At 48.9% G+C, this 22242-nt stretch overlaps 1 protein-coding gene and 1 long non-coding RNA gene across 14 annotated transcripts in view; one reads left to right on the top strand and one right to left on the bottom strand.

Annotated features, from left to right (window-relative positions):
* The window catches only part of ILF3 (interleukin enhancer binding factor 3), a 38908-nt gene extending 18321 nt beyond the window's left edge, over positions 1-20587 (bottom strand). For 6 of the 13 annotated variants that reach the window (XM_003809576.6, XM_008961835.4, XM_008961834.6 and 3 more), the window contains exons 1-4: positions 19600-20587; positions 3474-3566; positions 2879-3108; positions 2547-2724 (exon numbers count right to left, since the gene is read on the bottom strand). In XM_003809576.6, the coding sequence (XP_003809624.2) occupies positions 2547-2724; positions 2879-3108; positions 3474-3476 (411 nt within the window). In that variant the 5' untranslated portion in view covers positions 3477-3566; positions 19600-20587. Of the gene's footprint in view, positions 1-2546; positions 2725-2878; positions 3109-3473; positions 3567-18942; positions 19221-19599 lie in introns of those variants that run through there. The other 7 variants (XM_008961833.4, XM_057300697.2, XM_057300696.2 and 4 more) reach the window with 3 other exon arrangements.
* LOC117977025 (uncharacterized) lies at positions 20233-22242 on the top strand. Its single transcript, XR_004667913.3, has 2 exons — positions 20233-20371; positions 20584-22242. It is a non-coding gene; the product is annotated as an uncharacterized LOC117977025 (long non-coding RNA).

Raw genomic sequence — 22242 nt, 5'->3', positions numbered from 1 at the left:
GCTACTCAGGAGGCTGAGGCAGGAGAATCGCTTGAACCCGGGAGGCGGGGGTTGCAGTGAGCTGAGATCGCCCCACTGCACTCCAGCCTGGGCAACAACAGCGAAACTCTGTCCCGCCCCGATACCCCCCCTGCCAAAAAATTACCACTATGGGCCGGACACAGTGGCTCACGCCTGTAATCCCAGAACTATTGGGAGGCAGAGACGGGCATAATACCTGAGGTCAGGAGTTCGAGACCAGACTGGCCAACATGGTCTCTACTAAAAATGCAAAAATTAGCTGGACATGGCAGTGGGCACCCATAATCCCAGCTACTCAGGAGGCTGAAGCAGGAGAATCACTTGAACCCAGGAGGCGGAGGCTGCAGTAAGCCAACATCGCACCACAGCACTCCAGCCTGGGTGACAGAGCAAGACTGTTTCAAAAAAGAAAAAGAATTACCTCTATGCTGATGTACCTTCACAAGAAAAAAAAAGAAAATTGTCACTAGAAAAATTTCACAGCTTCATCTCCAATAGCTCCGCAGAAGTATCTAATGCATTTACATTAGCTCCGTATTTTAATCCTGATCTTTGTCCTGAACCCAAAATCGTCAGTCCCATGTGAAAGAACACAAATCTGCACTGTGAAAGTAAATCAGGTTTTTCTTTCTAAGGAATAAGATTCAAAGATTCAAAGGCTGTGGTGGCTCAGGCCTGTCATCAAGAGTTCAAGAACTGCCTAGGCAACATGGGAAAACCTCGTATCTACACACACACATACACACAGACAATACAAAAAATAGCTGGGTGTGGTAGCACACACCTGTAGTCCCAGCTACTTGGGAAGCTGAGGTGGGAGAAACACCTGAGCCAGGGAGGCAGAGGTTGCAGTGACCCCAGATCAGGCCACTGCACTCCAGCCTGGATGACACAGCAAGACTCTGTCAAAGATTTATAGATGCTTGTACACTTCTTTTTTGCTTATCCTATAAATAAATTCAGGGGACTGTGTCCTGAGGAGGCAACAGCTGGCAGAGGTTCTGATGCCTCCAAACAGCCCAGCCGTGGGTCTTGGGATGCACTCCTCAGCTGCCCTGCAGCTCTGTCACATCATCTGTCCCACTTAGAGGAGGATGAAATAACACACATCAAGAGCACATCTGGCTGAGGGCCTGACTTTAGCAAACACTCAATAAACAGAGGCCATTATTTACGCAATACTTTCACAATGAAACAAATAAATGGTTTGTTTTTTTTTAAAAAAAAGATCTTTTAGCTCGGGGTGGTAGTACATGACTGTAGTCCTAGCTACTTAGGGGGCTGCAATGGGAGGATCACCTGAGCCCTGGAAGTGGAGGTTGCAGTGAACCATAATTGCGCAACCACACTCCAGCTTGGGCTACAGAGCGAAACCTTCCTCATCTTAAAAAAATAAAAACGGCCAGGCGCGGTGGCTCATGCTTGTAATCCCAGCACTTTGGGAGGCCGAGGTGGGCGGGTCATTTGAGGTCACGAGTTCAAGACCACTCTGGCCAACATGGCGAAACCCCATCTCTACTAAAAATATAAAAATTAGCTGGACGTAGTGGCATGTGCCTGTAATACCAGCTACTCGGGAGGCTAAGGCAGGAGAATCGCTTGAACTCAGGAGGCAGAGGTTGCAGTGAGCCGAGACTCCACCACTGCACTCCAGCCTGGGCAACAGAGGAAGACTCCATCTCAAAAAAAAAAAAAAAAAAAAAAATTAAATTCTTTGTGGTGGCTCACACTTCTAATCCCAGCACTGTGGGAGGCTGGGGACAGGAAGACTGCTTGAGGGCAAGAGTTTGAATCCAGCCAGGGCAATATAGCAAGAACCCATCTCTATTTATAAAATAAAAAATAAACATATAGAAAAGATTTTCAGCTGGGCGAGGTGGCTCATGCCTGTGATCCCAGCACTTTGGGAGGCTGAGGTGGATGAATCACCTGAGGTCAGGAGTTAAGAGGACAGCCTGACCAACATAGTGAAACCCTGTCTATACTAAAAATATAAAAATTAGCTGGGTGTAGTGGTGCATGCCTGTAATCCTAGCTACTTGGGAGTCTGAGGTAGGAAAATTGTCTACCTCAGAGGCAGAGGTTGCAGTGAGCTGAGATCGAGCCACTGCACTCTAGCCTGGGCAACAGAGCGAGACTCCATCCCAAAAGAAAAAAAAAATTCTTTACATTCAGCTTTGGATCCAATGGAAGAGATAACAACTCTGCTATCTATCTAGCCATCCATCCAATGGAGCCTAGACGTGAAGTTTATGCCCAATGACCTCGGGCTGGTGCAGCCTGGCACACAATAGGCACGGGGTCCTTATGACCCCTGCAGTCAGGTTCCACAGAATCTCAGTGGCTTGGTGGTGTCCTGGTTGTCACCTACTGAGAAGGCACACGCACAGCAAGTGCCAGGGCAAGTGTGGCATGTGCTTCTTGGAGCACAGCCTAGCAGGACACTTCTTCCTGGGCCCCACATCCTCAATCAGCACGCCTACCACCCCCCCACCCACCTACCCGGCAGTGGTGGCCACACTTACAGCAAGCTGGATGGCCAGGTTGTCGGCCACCTTGTCCAGGAGGGCGGTTGTGGGCTTCTCCTTACACAGCAGCACCAGCTCCAGATCCAAGTCCCCCTTGAGTAGGAGGCCCTTTGCCACCAGGCCCACCCGCATCACTCCCCGCAGGGTTCTGGTCATGTGCTCCGTCTTCTGTTCCCTGAGGGACAGACCAACACCCAGCTCAGTGAGGAATTCAGTCTGACCACAACCCAGAGGTCCCCAGAGAGGCTGGAGTTTCTTAGAAAACAGGTGCCAACCTCTACCCTGGCTACCCTACAAAAAAGAAAAGGACAACGGAAAACCTCACTTACCCGGCCCCTTCTTTACTGTCGTCCTCTGGGGGCACATCCATGTTATCGGACTCTGCCTGCTCGCTGCTACCCTTTTCCTGCTCGTCTATCCAGTCAGACACAGCTTTGAGCGCCCGCTCCGTGTGGGACACCATGTTCTGGACTGCCTCCAGCTCCTCTTGTGTTGGATAAACGGAAGAATGCTTTGCCATCACATGGCGGTCATCATTCACAAAAATTCGCATTGGACGCTAGGGATGTGAGAATTAAGTTAAAAATGATGTAAAGAGAGCAAGCAGCCCAACATTCATCTTTTAAGCTGCACAATTCAGAATGATGCTATATCACTCGTGTGTAAAAGCGAAGCCTGCAGGAGCACAACTGAAGAACCAAGGAGGGACGAGCAAACTGAAAAGCTGTTGTCTCTGGGCAGTGGGAGTAATGGGGCACTGACTTTGTTCTTACACTATCAGAATGGAATACAGAATAGATAATATTGCTTTATAATCCAAAAGGGCTAATAAAAATGGTAATGGAAGCAAATGCTTTGGAAAAGGCTACAAACATCTCTGTACATGAGTGAAGAAACAGTATCTGTGATCAAAAACAAACTTACCATTTTTACTTCTTCTGTAGTGTCTGGAAATCAAACTTTTGCTTATCTTTTCAAATTGTGATAGAGTTCCTTGGTGTTATCAATACTTCAACTCTGTAAGATCAGAAAATCTTTTTAGTTTCATATAATTTATAGGAGGATTCATTTTAGCAGCTAGGTACACAGTAGCAAGAATGACATGTGTGCTGCCTCATGAAGGGCCTGTCAACACAGCAGGACACATCTTTATTTCCAAGTAACCACTGTTAAGCCAAGGCATTAACTATGTAACACCCTAAAAATGAAAACAGATGGTTTCTAGAAGCCAGAACTGACTTCAGGCCCACAAGCCACTCAAGATGGTATTTTACTTCTTTTATCTTCCTTTACATAAATATGCCCATTTTTACAATGAAAATATTAACAGGTCTCCAAAAAACACTACAGGTAGAAATGTTCACATCATGCTAGGCACAGTGGCTCACGCCTGTAATCCTGCCACTTTGGGAGGCTGAGACGGGTGGATCACTTGAGGTCAGGAGTTCAAGACCAGCCTGGCCAACACTGTAAAACCCCATCTCTACTAAAAATACAAAAATTAGCCGGACGCGGTGGGCGCCTGTAGTCCCGGCTACTCGGGAGGCTGAGGCACAAGTATCGCTTGAGCCCAGGAGGCGGAGGCTGCAGTGAGCAGAGATCACACCACTGCACTCCAGCATGGGTGACAGAGCAAGACTTCATCTCAAAAAAAAAAAAAAACAAACAAAAAAGATGTTCACATCAAAATCTTGGTGCTTGGGGAAGGAAAAGAGAGGGAAGGAGCTCTGACCTCTGATGGTAATGAAGAGGTGGAAGGAAGAAAGACATATGACCAAGGGTCCCAAAAGGCTTCTGTAAAATGAAAAAGAAAGAACCTCCCGAAAAGTGAACATTTGAAATATCAGGTGGACGATGACAACCACATCACGTTCAACTCTGAAGAGGCTGAGACAACTGAAGTGCACGACAGAATCCTTCAGGACAAACGAAGCCATAATTACTATTTCGGTCTCAGTATCATGCCGACTCCAACCTACTCAATTCCCACTCTACACAAACAGTCTGGTCCATACTGAAATCTTCCAAATGAGTAAACAACCAAAAAACCCCATCAGCATAATACACACCAGATGAATCTACCCCCTACAGGCAACTGCCAGCCCCTTCCGACTAAACTAGTTACAAGCCAGCAGAGCAGGCTCAAACCTGAAAGGCCCAAGCATCAAGGATAAAGTCTGACATGCTGCCAAAACAAGAACTTCCCAAAATACCCAGGACTACCTAGCAAATCTAACTGCAAAATTTGAACATCCCAAGGTTAAACTTTAAAACCTAAGGGTGCTTGAGCGAGGTGGCTCACGCCTGTAATCCCAGCACTTTGGGAGGCCAAGGTGGGTGGATCACTTGAGGTCAGGAGTTCGAGACTAGCTTGGCTAACATGGAGAAACCGTATCTCTCCTAAAAATACAAAAATTAGACAGATGTGGTGGCGTGCACCTGTCATCCCAGCTACTAGGGAGGCTGAGGCAGAACAGCGTGAACCCGGGAGGCAGAGGTTGCAGTGAGCTGAGATTGCGCCACTGCACTCCAGCGTGGCAAATAGAGTCTCCACCTCAAAATAAATAAATGGATAAATAAATAAAACCGGCCAGGTGCGGTGGCTCATGCCTGTAATCCCAGCACTTTGGGAGGCCAGGGCAGGCAGATCACGAGGTCAAGAAATCGAGACCATCCTGGCTAACACTGTGAAACCCCATCTTTACTAAAAATACAAAAAATTAGCCGGGTGTGGTGGCACATGCCTGTTGTCTCAGCTACTCAGGAGGCTGAGACAGAAGAATCACTTGAACCCGGGAGGCAGAGGTTGCAGTGAGCTGAGATCGCGCCACTGCACTCCACCCTGGGTGACAGAGTGAGACTCCGTCTCAATAAATAAATAAATAAAACCTAGGGGTCGCCAGGCGCGGTGGCTCACGCCTGTAATCCCAACACTTAGGGAGGCCGAGGCAGAGGCATCACCTGAGGTCACGAGTTCAAGATCAGCCTGGCCAACATGGTGAAACCCTGTCTCTATTAAATATACAAAAAATGAGTCGGGTGTGGTAGCACATGCTTGTAATCCTAGCTATTCAGGAGGCTGAGGCCTGAGAATTGCTTGAACCTGGGAGGCGGAGGTTACGGTGAGTCGAGATCACACCATTGCACTCCAGCCTGGGTGACAAGAGCAAAACTCTGTCTCATTTAAAACAAAACAAAACAAAAAACCCCTATGAGTCAAATGATGCCCCTGCAAAGCCCAGCAACAGGACATGGCAAGGTCAAAGGCTTCATGTCAGGGTAGGGATGCAGGAGGGAAGGAGTGTGAGGGGGCATGGGATGAAAAGGGCAGAAAGCCAGTCCCTGGGCTCAGTGGCTCAACATGCCTGAGACTCACACCATGGGGCAAGCCACTCGATCGATCGCCCAAGGAAAGCTTCTGCACAGACTTGGACCTGAAACCCCACTTGCCCAGCCACTAGCTTCCTTCTTGCATTAGCAACACGGAAGAGGCCCCTCTACTCTCGGCAGGACTAGGAAAATGAAACAAGTCAACCTACTTGAAGCATGCCGCACATATCACACAGACCTAACAATTGGTACTAGATCCTACTGTTGGAAAAAATCTGCCTTCCCAGGCTGCAATGAGGGCCAGGCGTGAGTGATGTGTGTGCAAAGGGCATCCTCTCCTCCATCACCCATGTCTCTTCACCGAGCCAGAGTCAAGCTCCACAGGGCCTTCTTTCGCCACTGATTCTGCCAAGCCTGTTCCCTTGGCTATGGTTTCCCTGGATAGTCGCAAGGACACTGGGAATCTTGTTCATGAAGTGAATCCTTATGAAGGAATTATAGTTACTTCAGTTAGGTGAATAATACTGTGGTTGTGCTGGAAAGAACCAACTTTAACTGTTCCACACATATTTAAGACAAATTTATGGCTGAAATTATATACCTGGTATTTGCTCTGAAGTATACCAGGGAGCAGAAAGTAGAGAAGGATGAGGCCGGGCGTGGTGGCTCACGCCTGTAATCCCAGCACTTTGGGAGGCCAAGGCGGGCGGATCACGAAGTCAGGAGATCGAGACCATCCTGGCTAACACGGTGAAACCTTGTCTCTACTAAAAATACAAAAAATTAGCCAGACATGGTGGTGGGTGCCTGTAGTCCCAGCTACTAGGGAAGCTGAGGCAGGAGAATGGCATGATCCCGGGAGGCAGAGCTTGCAGTGAGTGAGCCGAGATCGTGCCACTGCACTCCAGCCTGGGCGACAGAGCAAGACTCCGTCTCAAAAAAAAAAAAAAGGAAAGTAGAGAAGGATGAAACAAGACTGTAGAACACTGACAGCTGTTGAAGCTGGGTGATGGATACTGTAATTCTTTTGTGCATGTTTTAAAAATTCCAAAATAGATTTTTTGTTCTTAATTATTTGTAGAGATGGGTTGCCGCCATGTTGCGTGGGCTGGTCTCAAACTCCTGGGCTCAAGTGATCCTCCCACTTCAGTCTCCCAAAGTGCTGGGATTACAGGTGTGAGCCATGATGCAAAGCCAACACTTTTTGTTTTTTTGAGAGAGTCTTGCTCTGTCGCCCAGGCTGGAATGCAGTGGTGTGATCTCGGCTCACTGTAATCTCTGCCTGCCAGGTTCAGGCAATTCTCCTGTCTCAGCCTCCCTAGTAGCTGGGACTACAGGTGTGTGTCCCCACACCCGGCGAATTTTTGTATTTTTAGTAGGGACAGGGTTTCACTATGTTCACCAGGCTGGTCTTGAACTCCTCGACCTCCTTGAACTGGGGAGGTGGAGACTGCCATGAGCCGAGATTGCACCACTGAACTCCAGCCTACGTGACACAGCAAGAGAATGTCTCGAAATAAATAAATAAACAAAAATATAACAACAACAAAAACCTACTGAAAGAAGCTCCCGGGAGAAGTGGACCGTAATCTGCAGCAGGGGATATACCAAGTGAGCCTGGATCCTACCGGAGCGCCAGAAAGCAACAAAGCACTGGTGACTATAGCAGTCTTGTCCTGAGGACATCGGAGCTGACTTGTGAGGTGTCCCACTGGCTACATTTGGAACAAATTCAAAAAGAATCACGCTTCCACCTACATAAAGTTCTAGAATAAGCGAAACTAATCAGTGATGGGACAGCCTCTGGGGAACGGTGGTAGGGATCACATGGGAAGGGGCCCTCCCAAGCTTTCTGAGATGAAGGTTACATTCTCCCTCCTGACAAGAGTTGGGTATATGCAGTGGCCAGAATTCACTGACTGGTATACTAAAGATCTGCGCATTATTTAAAAAGAAAAAAGAGGCTGGGCATGGTGGCTCACCACGTTGGGAGCAGCACTTGTCAGGAGTTCAAGACCAGCCTGAGTGAATCTACAAAAAAAATTTTTAAAGAAAAAAATGTAAACCTAGCTGCAAATAAATACTAAATTCTTGTTAGTATGTAGAGGGAAGATTAGAACTTTCTGTTATTTAGTTGGAAATGCATCATAAAAATAAAGTGAGGCAGGAGCAGTGGCTCACGCCTGTTATCACAGCACTTTGGGAGGCCAAGGCACTTGAGCACAGTAGTTCGAGGCCAACTTGGGCAACATAATCAGACCTGGTCTCCAAAAAAATTTTTTTTTAAATTAGCCAGGTAGGCTGGGCGCGGTGGCTCATGCCTGGAATCCCAGCACTTTGGGAGGCTGAGGCAGGTGGATCACCTGAGGTCGCGAGTTTGAGACCAGCCTGACCAACATGGCAAAACCCCGTCTCTATTAAAAATACAAAATTAGCTGGGCATTGGTGGCACGTGCCTGTAGTCCCAGCTACTCGGGAGGCTGAGGCAGGAGAATCGCTTGAACCCAGGAGGCGGAGGTTGCAGTGAGCCGAGATCAACACCATTGCACTCCAGCCTGGGCAACAAGAGCGAAACTCCATCTTAAAAAAAAGAAAAAAAAAATTAGCCAGGTATGGTGGCACCTGCCGTTAATTTCAGCTACTCAGGAGGCTGAGGGAGGAGGATCACTTGAGCCCAGGAGATGGAGGCTGCAGTAAGCCAAGACTGTGCTACTGCACTCCAGCCTGGGCAAAAAAAGTGTGTGAGACCCTGACCCCCGCCACCCCAAAAAAGAAGTGTAAATAAATATTAAATTCTAGTTAATAATATGTAGAGGGAAGACTTGCAACTTCCTGCTACTTAGTTTGAAATGCATCATCAAAATAAAGTGGCCAGGTGCAGTGGCTCACACCTGTAATACCAACACTTTGGGAGGCCAAAGGTGGGTGGATCACCTGAGGTCAGGAGTTCGAGACCAGCCTGACCAACATGGTGAAACCCTGTCTCTACTAAAAATACAAAAATTAGCTGGGCGTAGTGGAGTGCACCTGTAATCCCAGCTACCCAGGAGGCTAAGGCAGAAGAATCGTTGGAACCAGGGAGGCAGAGGCTGCAGTGAGCTGAGATCGCGCCATTGCACTCCAGCCTGGGCGACAGAGCAAGACTCTGTCTCAAAATATAAAAATAAAACAAAAAATAAAAATAAAATTAAAAAAATATATACATAAATATATATATATATATATATATATATATATATATATTTGGCCAGGCATAGTGGTTCACGCCTATAACCCCAACACTTTGGGAGGCTGAGACGCGAGGACTGCTTAAGCGCAGGAGTTTGAGATGGCACTGAGCTATGACTGTACCACTGCACTCCAGCCTGGGCAACAAAAGTGTAACCCTGTCTCTGATCAATAAAGTGAAAAGTGAAAAGAATTATAAGTGGATGGACAAATATGTGAAACACAAGCAGTTAAATGCCCACAGCAAAACCTAGGCTGTGCATACAGGTAGGTGTTCATTAAATTTTTCATTTTATTATTATTATATTTTGAAGTGCAGTTTAACTCTTGTTGCCCAGGCTGGAGTGCAACAGCACGATCTCGGTTCACTGCAACCTCTGCCTCCCAGGTTCAAGAGACTGTCCTGCCTCAGCCTCCCAAGTAGCTGGGATTACAGACATGCACCACCACACCTGGCTAATTTTTTTTTGTATTTTTAGTAGAGACGGGGTTTCATCACATTTGTCAGGCTGGTCTCGAACTCCTGACCTCAAGTGATCTGCCCGCCTCGGCCTCCCAAAGTGCTGGAATTACAAAGGCATTGAGCCACTGCGCCCAGCTTAAATTTTTTTGTTATTATTTTTTTTGAAACGGACTCTCTCACTGTGTTGCCCAGGCTGGAGTGGAGTGGCACGATCTCGGCTCACTGCAACCTCCGCCTCCCAGGTTCAAGTGATTCTCCTGCCTCAGCTTCCCAGATAGCTGGGATTACAGGCACCTACCACCATGCCAGGCTAACTTTTGTATTTTTAGTAGAGACAGGGGTTTCAACATGTTGGCCAGGCTGGTCTCAAACTCCTGACCTCAAATGATCTGCCCACCTCGGTCTCCCAAAGTGCTGGGATTACAGGCAGTGAGCCACTGCGCCCGGCCTAAGTGTTCACTAAAATTGTATCACCCTTTTTTCTATGTTTGAACATTTTCAAAAGATGTTACTAAAATAAAACAGATTCAACACATTAAATTTATATATATCCATAACTCCATACAGATACTTAAAAAAATAACCAATCTCCCACATTAGAGGTGTTTACATCCAAACTTCATAGTCTGAAAATTGTTAAAAGACTAAAGTTCACCCCCAGTTGATACAGACAATCTATTAAAAAAAGCCATGTGACACATTAGAGAGTTAGAGGTAGAAAATCACCCCACTATCAGGCGCAGTGGGCTCACACCTGTAATCCCAGCACTTTTGGAGGCTGAGGCTGGCGGATCACGAGGTCAGGAGATCGATACCATCCTGGCTAACACGTTGAAACCCCTCTCTACTAAAAATACAAAAAAATTGGACGGGAGCAGTGGCTCACGCCTGTGATCCCAGCACTTTGGGAGGCTGAGGCGGGGGGATCACGAGGTCAGGGGTTCGAGACCAGCCTACCCACATGGTGAAACCCCACCTCTACCAAAAATACAAAAATTAGCTGGGCGTGGTGGCAGGCGTCTGTAATCCCAGCTACTCAGGAGGCTGAGGCAGGAGAATTGCTTGAACCCGGGAGGCGGAGGTTACAGTGAGCCGAGATCGCGCCACTGCACTCCAGCCCGGGCAACAGAGCGAGACTCCGTCTCAAAAAAAATACAAAAAAATTAGCCAGGCATGGTGGCAGGTGCCTGTAGTCCCAGCTACTCAGGGAGGCTGAGGCAGGAGAATGGCGTGAACCCAAGAGGCGGAGCCTGCAGTAAGCCGAGATCGCGCCACTTCACTGCAGTCTGGATGACAGAGAGAGACTCCATCTCGAAAAAAAGCCACCCCATCAACCACTGAAGCACTGAAGAACAAGGTATCATTCGGTCAAAATATCGCCCCACCCAAAATGCCTCAGAGGACACACACACGCCCCCAACACACCTGTCTTCAGCAAATGCCCTACATGTGGCTTTCCATCTGCTTTCTTCACTGTTCAAAATGAGAAACGTGGGTGTGCCCTTGCTATAACGACTGCCTCACTTCATCTTCCTCTGCTCCCCAAGGCAGACCCTTGAAAAGACCCCTGAAGGGCCTCGCTGGCCTCCAGCTTGCTCTGACCACCACAACTGGCCAGCATGCAGTCCGTTACATGCCTGGGTCCTCCTCCCTTAGACCAGGCAACAGCACAATGCTTTCTGACTCAGGTGGACACAATGAATAAGAGCAGTAATTATCTGAACTAAAACAAATGTTTAAAAACTAGAGTTATCGCTCCTTTTCAGGGCAACAAATCCATTTCTCTCTCTGAGCCCAAGACCAATTTGACATCCAAGCCAGCTTCTTGGAATCTGTCTCACTAACTGATCCAGCAGTCTTCAGGGTGAGCAGAAACTTCCCTTTCAAGAGGATTTTTACTGAGGCACACTGCTGGCAAGAAGCCTACAGCACCCACCCACACACAACACTCCGCTGCCCCTACTAATCTAACTTTAAACGAAAGCTGCGAAACGATGAACAATGCTGCTCTTGCAACCACATTTATTCAAACCTGGCACCAGCAAAGCCTATTCTTACAATTTTTATGATTCAATCCTGGGCACCAGCAACATGCAGCTTCTCTGAAACAAACCCAAGGCAGGATCAAGTGGTAAATGAAGTATTGGGATTTTAAACATGACTTCTTGGTGGTTTGGGATGGTTTAACACACAGGGATTCATTTTTCTTTTGTTACTGAATCCAGCCCACCCACAACATGCAGTTACAGAAGCTTCAACCACAAAACATTATGTTTGTGGTGCAATGGCCATCTTTCTGACCTCTCACTAATTACACTACGAGGTTCATGGCACTTGTTGGAAAAGAAACATGCCCAAGTTAGTTCAGCATGAGTGGATGAACAGATGTTTGTGGAATGGACAGGTACAGTGGCAACACCCTCACAGGTATGGCCCCACCTGTCTTCGGGGTATTTCATCAGTCTTACAGCCTTCCCAGCAACTCTAGGGAATGGTCCTGAAGTGGATACTCACTTGAGAGAGACCAAATTAGGCTCTGAAATTCACACAGACTCAACCCACCTCCTGGTTTCCTGACCTCTGGAGCTGGCCCATCCTGGGCTGTGAGCTGAAATGATACACTTGAGCTAGGAGTCTTGGTGACTCCTTGAACTTTGACAGAGTCACGCCATCAAGGGCACATTGAAAATTATTCTTAGAAAGCAACCGGCCGGGCGCAGTGGCTCCCACCTGTAATCCCACCACTTTGGGAGGCTGAGGCGGGTGGATCACCTGAGGTTGGGAGTTCCAGACCGGCCTGACCAACTTGGAGAAACTCCATCTCTACTAAAAACACAAAATTAGCCCGGTGTGGTGGTGCATGCCTGTAATCCCAGCTCCTCGGGAGGCTGAGGCAGGAGAATCGCTTGAACCCGCGAGATGGAGGTTGCAGTGAGCCGAGATCGCGCCATTGCACTCCAGCCTGGGCAACAAGAGCAAAACTCCGTCTCAAAAAAAAAAAAAAAAAGCAAGCAACCTAGCGAGGCAATGCCAGTCTAAAATCTTGCTATCAATGCCATTCTGAAATATTGAAAAATGTGAAGTCCAGTGCAATGGTTCATGGTTCAGACTGCAACAGTATTATTATATCAAAGAGCCTTTTTTTTTTTTCTTTTTGAGACAGAGTCTTGCTCTGTCACCCAGGCTGGAGTGCAGTGGCGTGATCTCAGCTCAACTGCAACTTCCGCCTCCTGGGTTCAAGCAATTCTTCTGCCTCACTCTACTGAGTAACTGGGATTACAGCCACAGACCACCATTCCTGGCTAATTTTTGTATTTTTAGTACAGACGGGATTTCACCATGTTGGCCAGGATGGTCTCGAACTCCTGACCTCAAGTGATCCGCCAGCCTCGGCCTCCCAAAGTGCTGGGATTATAGGCGTGAACCACGGCGCCCAGCCAGAAATAAAGATTTTAGTAAATATTTTCAACTTAAAGGACTGTCCTTTATTTTATTCCTATAGTTTTGGTGATAAAGACAATCTTGCTAATTATGAAAAATGGAAATGGTGAATGATCACTAATTTAAAGATATTTTCCTTGACAAAATAAAAAGTTGGCAAATACAGCCGGGCATAGTGGCTCACACCTGTAATCCCAGCACTTTGGGAGGCCAGGGCAGGCAGATCACGAGGTCAGGAGTTCAACATCAGCCTGGCCAACATGGCAAAACCCTATCTCCACTAAAAATGCAAAAATTAGCCGGGTGTGGGGGCGGACGCCTGTAATCCCAGCTACTCAGGAAGCTGAGGCGGGAGAATCGCTTGAACCCAGGAGGCGGAGGCTGCAGTGAGCCGAGAGCGCACCACTGCACTCTAGCCTAGGCGACAGAGCAAGACTCCATCTCATTAAAAAAAGTTGGCAAATACAAGTTGTTCCTCAAACGTTTCTGGAGACCCGGGACTCCAGGCTCACTAGTGTTGTGGAGTGCCCACAGTCCTAGAGTCAGAAGCCTGGAATTTGCCCCTGGGCTCTCCAACCTGGCAGCTTTGGGACCTACAGCAAATCACTTACCTTTCTGGTGGTGGGTGAAAAATGAGGATGAAAATACCACCTGCCTCAGGCTGCAGACAGCAAGGATTAAAGGTGGCACTATGGGGAAATGTTTTGTGAACTATACTACTACAAATGCAATGTATGAAGAGGATTAAATTGGGTACAGTTGTGAATGCCTGTAGTACCAGCTACTCGGGAGACCGAGGCAGGAAGATTCGTTGAGCCCAGAAGTTCAAGACCGGCCTGGACAACATAGTGAGAGCCAGTCCTTAGGAAAAAAAAAAGAAAAACATTAACTGCTCTTGGATGAACCAACAGAAATGCTTTAAAATCTGCCACCATAGAAAAACATTCAACATGACTTCAAGTGGGAATTATCAAACCCTCTTTCCAGCATGCTCTCAGGCAGCAGGGGGGCAAGGGAAGCATGGTTGAGAGATCCTCCCATATCTGGGTGGAGGCAGAAGCAATCCTTCCCCATGTATTCCCAGAGCGAAGCCTTGGATTATTTTTTTTAAACTTAGTATACAGTTCAATGTTTACTTCTCCCAGAACTGTATTTTTCCAGTTAAGATTTTTTTAAAAAAAGACCATCTCTCACATGGACATTAAATACTAACATCCAAACATGTTAACTGTTTAGTAAAACCTTTTTACTTTGAAATAACTGCAGGTCAGGTATGGTGGCTTATGCCTGTAATCCCAACACTTTGAGAGGCCGAGGCGGGCAAATCACTTGAGTGACGCCAGTTCAAGATAGCCCTAGCCAACACGGCGAAAACTCAGTCTCTATTAAAAATACAAAAATTGGCCGGGCACGGCGGCTCACGCCTGTAATCCCAGCACTTTCGGAGGCCGAGACAGGCGGATCACGAGGTCAAGAGATCGAGACCATCCTGGCTAATATGGTGAAACCCCGTCTCTACTAAAAATACAAAAAAATTAGCCGGGCGTAGTGGCGGGTGCCTGTAGTCCCAGCTACTTGGGAGGCAGAGGCAGGAGAATGGCGTGAACCCAGGAGGCGAAGCTTGCAGTGAGCCGTGCCACTGCACTCTAGCCTGGGCGACTGAGCGAGACTCATCTCAAAAAAAAAAAAAAAAAATTAGAACCGGCGTTGTGACTCACATCTGTAATTCCTGCACTTTGGGAGACTGAGGCAGCAGATCACTTGAGGTCAGGTATTCGAGACTAGCCCAGGCAAAATGGTGAAACCTCATCTCTACTAAAAATACAAAAAATTAGCTGGGCGTGACGGCAGGTGCCTGTAATTCCAGCTACTTGGGAGGCTGAGGCAAGAGAAATGAGGCAAGAGAAACACTTGAACCCAGGAGGCGGAGGTTGCAGTAAGCCGAGACCGTGCCACTGCACTCCAGCCTAGGTGACACTGTGAGACTCCATCTCAAAAAAAAAAAAAAAAAACAACACTCTGATATGAGAAACTAGTTTTATAGGCAAGCAGCAGAAAAGAAAGTGGCCTGGAAGACTTACTCATCTCCAAGACCTTTTATCTTTATCTAAGTAAGACCTTAACCTTCAGCTTCAAACAAAATCCTCGAAAACATAAGGACAGCTGTTGGGCATGTTCAGTGAAAATTATGTACTTCACACTGCAAAGTAGAACTTTTTTTTTTTTTTGAGACAGAATCTTGCTGTCGCCCAGGCTGGAGTACAGTGGCACAATCTCTGCTCACTGCAAGCTCCGCTTCCCGGGTTCACGCCATTCTCCTGCCTCAGCCTCCTCAGCAGCTGGGATTGCAGGCACCCGCCACCACGCCCGGCTAATTTTTTTGTATTTTTTAAGAGAGACGGGGTTTCACCGGGTTAGCCAGGATGGTCTCGATCTCCTGACCTTGTGATCCGCCCGCCTCGGCCTCCCAAAGTTCTGGGATTACAGGCCTGAGCCACCGCGCCTGGCCAGAACTTCTTACTATCACTTAAAATTATAAAAATAATTTGGAGCAAATTTGCATACTGTAATACATTCAACTTTATGACTAAATGATACATGGTGATCACGCATTCCACAAGAGAATGGCCCTCAGACAGTAAACATTTTTGTCTTAAAATTAGTGCCACTGGGCAAGGCGGCTCATATCTGTAATCCCAGCACTTTGAGAGGCTGCAGGAGGATCACTTGAGCCTAGGAATTTGAGACCAGCCTGGGCAACGTAGTTTAAGACCCTATCTCTACAAAAAAATAAAATCAGATTAAAAATTTAAAAAAAAACTAGTAGCTACATTTTCAATTTCTTCACTACGTAAACATTTAATGAGAAGAGAAAAAAGGTAAATTCTGGCCAGAAGCGAGGGCTCACTCCAGTAATTCCAGCTTTTTGGGAGGCCAAGGTGGGCAGATTGCTTGAGCCTAAGAGTTCTGAGGCCAGCCTGGGCAACGTGGAAAGACCCTGTCTCTACAAAAAATTCAAAAAATTAGCTGGGTGTGGTGACATGTGCCTGTGGTTCCAGCTACTTGGGAGGCTGAGGTGGGAGGATTGCTTCTTGAGCCTCGGAGACAGAGGCTGCAGTGAGCGGAGATCACGCGACTGCACTCCAGCCTGGGTGACAGAGTGAGACCCTGTCTCAAAAAAAAAAAATTAAATTTTAACTGGACATCACTTTTACACGATGCCTAAATACAGCTGATGCTAAATGTATCTGAATTTCTTCAGACGAAGTCTTGCTCCATCACACAGGCTGGAGTGCAGCGGCACGACCTCAGCTCACTGCAACCTCCGCCTCCTACGTACAAGCGATTCGCTGCCTCAGCCTCCCGAATAGCTGGGACTGCAGGTGTGTGCCACCGTACCTGGCTAATTTTGTTTTTTTTTTTTTTTTAGTAGATACGGGGTTTCACCATGCTGGTCAGGCTGGTCTCGAACTCCTGACGTCGTGATCCGCCCACCTCAGCCTCCCAAAGTGCTGGGATTACAGGCGTGAGCCACCGCACCCGGCCACCAATTGCTATTCATAATGGAATCACCCGTGAAGTGTTCTCATGGAAAAGTTTCACAAGGATTTATAACAGATCATAGATATCATAAAAATTTCTTAAAAATCAGCACCGATGAGGCCCCCTAACCACCACCTACCTGCCTACTCTACTTTCACAACCATTTCAACAGCAGCTTACTATGTATAATAATACAGATCGGCAATCTACTTGTTTCAGATAGAACGGACAAATGCTTCAGTAGGAAACTAAAGTTTGCCTCATGCCTCCCAGGCCCCAAATCTCTACTCATTCATTGTGTGAAGATGACACTCAAACCACTATCTGCCTCAGATTCCAAACTTCCTGATGGAAACAAGTCAAATCTTTCTCTGCCAGGACTTTGTTAAGATAAAAAGCATCCAATAAATAGAACCTAGAAGGCTGGGCATGGTGGCTCACGCCTGTAATCCCACCACTCTGGGAGACCGAGGCCGGTGGATCACCTGAGGTTCGGAGTTCGAGACCAGCCTGACCAACATGGAGAAGCCCCCATCTCTAGTAAAAATGCAAAATTAGCTAGGTGTAGTGGAGCATGCCTGTAATTCCAGCTACTCGGGAGGCTGAGGCAGGAGAATCGCTTGAACTCGGGAGGTGGAGGTTGCGGTGAGCCAAGATCGCGCCATTGCACTCCAGCCTGGGCAACAACAGCTAAACTCTAACTCAAAAACAAAACAAAACAAAACAAAAAAACCCCTAGAAAATCCTAGTTCCTGCAAAGGTTTAATAAAAGCAAGATTCAAATATAAGGTCACAATTTCCTGGGCCATAAATGCTAATACTAAATGTTAACACTTACACATCTTTCAAAACTGCACAAGGTGAATTAACTTGCTGACAAAATGTAGCAGGATGACAAGTCCAAGAGGTATAAATAAGGGAAGGGATCACTCCTCTGGGGCCATGAAAGGTAATCAAAAGAAACCGAGAAAGGGTGAAAGCAGTCCCTAAGAGAAGAGGCCCCAGCCCAAAGAAAACGACTAAAGGCTTTTCCAAGAATAGAAGACTTCTAACCCCCACATCTTGCTAAAGCCTAAAGGGTAATCTACTGTCTACCCAAAGGAAAGGGACTTACAGAGGGCTTCTTCCCCATCACTGACTCTACCTGTCCCCTACCTGGAGGCCTTAACCAGGGAGCACCGTATATATCTGTGTGATCAAAATATTAGCAGCTGTCCTTTGTCAACGTGGTATTTAACATGAAGAATTTAGGAAAAAATAACAAACAGACTTAGATTCCTCATGCTCAGGAATATGGGCCTTCAAGACCCTGAAAATACTAGAAGGAGCCAAAGGAATTTTTGCCTAGAGGCACCAAACAAGTTCAATCAGAAAAACCACAAACAATTAGGCACCTCTCAGCTCCAGGAAGAGGCGGCTAAGCTCCAGGGAGATAGGGAGAGTGATAAATAGCGTCCAGTGGCGGCAAGGCCAAGCCTGGCAGTCATTGCTAGCCTCCAATCTGAACTAAAGAATATTCCAAACAACACTGGGGCCTGCAGACTCCATTCACAAATCCCAGAGACCAAGAGCCACCCACATAAGCAAGGGGCCCCGGCACCACGGAACAGGGAGAGGAGCACCTGCCAATGTCCTGCGGCCTCCTCCTGCTTCCCAGTTGTGAATGAGGCCCTGGTTCCCACACTTCATTCACAGTCTGGGCGGCTACTGTAACTACATCCCACGAGACCACACACAACGCATCACGCACAAGGGACAGTGGCAGCACTCTGAGCAATCCATGGAGATTCCCATCCACAAATACCTGAGGAAAAGAGAGCTTAAAGTCCTAAATTTGAATCCTAACTTCGGATGGCACCTCGCGATTCCATGTGGACCACAAATATGCCATCACATCACTCATTTTAGAGAGAACAAAATCTTGAAAGAGATTCAGCATCAGTGAATTACCGGAGTCCAGAAAAAGAAACCACTGAAACTGACGCTTCGTTGCTGATCCATGTCACCTAAGCAGCAACTGGCAAACAATGTTGGAAATGTGGAGAAGAGATCCCTCATTCTCCTCAAATTTGGCCACTGAACTGGGGGAGGAGCATGCAGACCGCCGTACACCCCAAATAATTCATCCAGGCGGTGAATTAACTGGGGCAGAACCTCATGAGTAACCTCGAGAATCTCAATCGTTCAACTACTTGAGAAAATAAAGGTAGAAAGGGGTTTTAAGCATCCACGTTTCGGGGCCCAAGCTTGCACCCAAGTAGATTGCCGTTCTAGGGAAGGCAAATACTAACAATCTGGAAAAACATTCAACAATGAAAACAAACGAACTAAAGAAAAAGCTGAAACCCTCCCAAGTTTGGACCCTGATCTGAGAGAGGCCTGGCTGACCAGAGATTTGGAAACCCGACGAACCCACAAAGGCTTCCTCAGCAATCCGCGTGGGAAGGGGCTTCCAAGGAGGGGTCCGGCTCTCCGCGCCCTGTGAGGACAAAGGAGGCGACGTTTCCCGCCTCGGGAACCTGGGACTCTCCTGGAATCGGGGGCGGGACCGGGACAAAGAGGAGGAGGGGGTAGGGAAGGAGTGAGGAAGGGGGGTCGCCCCGCCGCGGAGCTCGGGACCCGAGGGGGTGTGTGCTCCAAGCACGTGCGCGCGTCCCCAGGACCCCGCAACAGACAAAAGCCCAGCCGCGGGGAGGCGGCAGCCGGGGGCCCGGTGCGCGCGCACCCCCCGCGCGTGGCGCCGCCGCCGGCCGAGGGGCCGCGTGCGGGGGGGAGCGGCTGCGCGCGCACCGAGTCCTCGCCGCCGCCGCAGCCGCCATTTTGTTTCCTCCGCACAATGGAGGAGAGTTAACGGCCGAGCGCGGGAGCGAGGCCGGCAAGGGAGGAACGGGCCAGGCGCCGGGATGAGGGAACCGGGCGGAGGCGGCGAGCGCGGGATCCCTCCAGCCTTGTCACCGCGAACCCTCAGTGGGGATCTCACTGAGGGCGGGCGGGGGGAGGGGCAGAGGCGGGAGCGGGCCCGGCCGCCGCCACATTGACGCTTACCTTGTCGGCGTCCCCTTCTTCGACCGCAGCCGCCGCCGCCGCCCTCCTGCCACAGCCCGCCGGGGTCTGCCCCCAAAAGCCACGCGGTGCGCGCCGGGCTGCTGGGTCCAACTGCAATGGCGAGAAGAGGAGGAGGAGGAGTCCGGACCGGGGGCGAGCGGGCGGGCGGGCAGGCGCGCGCCGGGGAGGTGCGGGAACACGTGACCGGCTGAAGCCCCGCCCCCTTTGACGCCGCGTTGCGCCTCGACGCAGGCCCAACCCAAATGGGAGGGAGGGGCGAAAAGAGATAAGGGGGGGCTGAGGGGGTGGGCGTGAGTTGTCACGTGGTGCAAGCGGGCGTGTTTGCGTGCGTAGTCACGTGACTTCGGCACCTTTCCCTCGGCTTTCGATAGGTTGCTCCATCATGTGACAATGGCGAATTTCGCGGTTTCCTTCGCCATCTGACAACAACTTTTGGCGCCTTCCCTTTGCCGTACTGGGAGTCCTCCATCACGTGACGAGGGCACGCTCTGGTTTTCGCTAAGGCGTTTTTTGAGCGGCCATTACCACGTGATGCAAGGCAAGCGTCAGAGGCGGAGCCTCCCTACGGCTGCGACATTTTGCGCCTGCGCGGCCGCCATCTTACGCCCGTCGCCCTGAGTACGTTAGCGGAAATGGCTCTGAGAGGCTTTGACGCGTGTGTACCTTTTTAGTGGCGGTATCTCGGCCGGGGATTTTCGGGCTCCAGTGGAGGTGGCTATGCTCACCCCATCTCCCTTGAGAGGCACAGAAGGTTAGAGATGTGTGCGAGGAACGGCCAGGTCCAGCGTCTCCTCGTTGCTGCCCCTTGAGCCCGGGACCGGCGCCAATGTGCGCCCGGGTTCTTGCGTTCTTTCGTCCCGCAGACCTGCCTTGGTGTGGCGTCCCCCTGGGCCGTAGCTTCCGAAGGCTGCAGCCGACCTGGTCGGGGTCCTCTAGCCCGCCTTCCCCTTCCCCCATTGACAGATGGAGAAACTGAGGCCCAGGCCAAAAAATATCTCACTAGAGGGCTCACCGCCATTTCCTGGAAAAGTTGGGGCTGGGACTCAACGGACGCTCGTCCAGCTGCAGCGCGGAGCTCCGAAATAAAGGCGCCCGTGACCGAGTGCTTTGTCCTTACAAGCGTGGTGTTCTTGAATGCTTCCAGGCGCCTTATGAGGCCCCCGATGTACAATCTGTGCTTAACTAAACCCCACTCTCTTCCAGGGTCAGGTTGGCCATCCGCAGGCGTAGTTGCTAGGAAGGTTGGACAGATGCCCGCCTGTTGATTCAGACGTTCCCAGGATTTGGAGCAAGAAGAGCAAGGAAGGCCAGGCGCGGTGGCTCACGCCTGTAATCCCAGCACTTTGGGAGGCCGAGGCGGGCGGATCACGAGGTCAGGAGTTCGAGACCAGCCTGGCCAGCATGGTGAAACCCCGTCTCTACTAAAAATACAAAAGAAAATTAGTCGGGTGTGGTGGCACATGCCTGTAGTCCCACCTACTTGGGAGGCTGAGGCAGGAGAATTGTTTGACCTGGCAGGCGGAGGTTGCAGTGAGCCGAGATTGCGCCACTGCACTCCAGTCTGGGCGACAGAGCGAGACTCCGTCTCAGAAAAAAAAAGAGCAAGGAGGTGTTGAAAATGGGTTTCCTGGCTGGGCGCGGTGGCTCACGCTTGTAATCCCAGCACTTTGGGAAGCTGAGGTGGGCGGATCACTTGAGGTCAGGAGTTTGAGACCAGCCTGGCCAACATGGTGAAACACCGTCTCCACTAAAAATAGAAAAATTAACTGGGTGTGGTGGAGGGCGCCTGTAATCCCAGCTAATCAGGAAGCTGAGACAGGAGGATCGCTTGAACCCAGGAGGCGGAGGTTGCAGTGAGCCGAGATTGCTCCATTGCACTCCAGCCTGGGCGATAGAGTGAGACTCAGCCTCAAAAAAAAAAAAAAAAAAAAAGAATTCGCCAGGTGTGGTGGTGTGCGCCTATAATCCCAGCTACTCAGGAGGCAGAGGCACAAGAATGGCTTGAATCACTTGAACCTGGGAGGCAGAGGTTACAGTGAGCCGAGATGGCACCACTGCACTCCAGCCTGGGCGACAGAGCGAGACTCCGACTTCCCGTCTCAAAAAAAAAAAAAAAAAAAAAAAGAAGTGTAAAGATGTGATTATGTGGCAAGGGGTAAGGGTTAAAAAGAAAACAAGAACAAGTTTTCCTCTGCTTAGCCAGCTCACTTCAAGGACAGTTATAAGATAACACTGTCTGAAAAGTCGAGGCCAAAGGAATGGGCTCCAGACAGCCTCCTCCAGAGCAAAGTTGAAAAGAAAAATTCCTTTACTGTCTCTCCTTTTCTGAACCATTGAATATGACTATGTTTGCCAATGGTTGTATTTAGTAAGATTTGTAGACTCTGTTTTTCTTTTGACACAGCTGCAAGGCCAACAGCTGTGCAAAGCCACAAGTTATGCTAAGTCAGCAGTTATGCTATAGATTACATGACCTGTGACTGTATCATTAACTGCTTTTGTTTTGCTTCTGTAAGTTTGCCTATAAAAACCACACTCAGTCTTTGTTCAATGGTCAGCTTTTCAGATACAAATCCACTGAGCAGGTGTACATCTAAATAAATCCTCCTGTTTCCCGTGTCA

This window comes from Pan paniscus, chromosome 20 (genome assembly GCF_029289425.2).
Source record: "Pan paniscus chromosome 20, NHGRI_mPanPan1-v2.0_pri, whole genome shotgun sequence".
Classification (NCBI taxonomy): domain Eukaryota; kingdom Metazoa; phylum Chordata; class Mammalia; order Primates; family Hominidae; genus Pan; species Pan paniscus.
The sequence above is the reverse complement of the archived record's forward strand: the minus strand, read 5'-3'. Positions and strand labels throughout refer to the sequence as shown.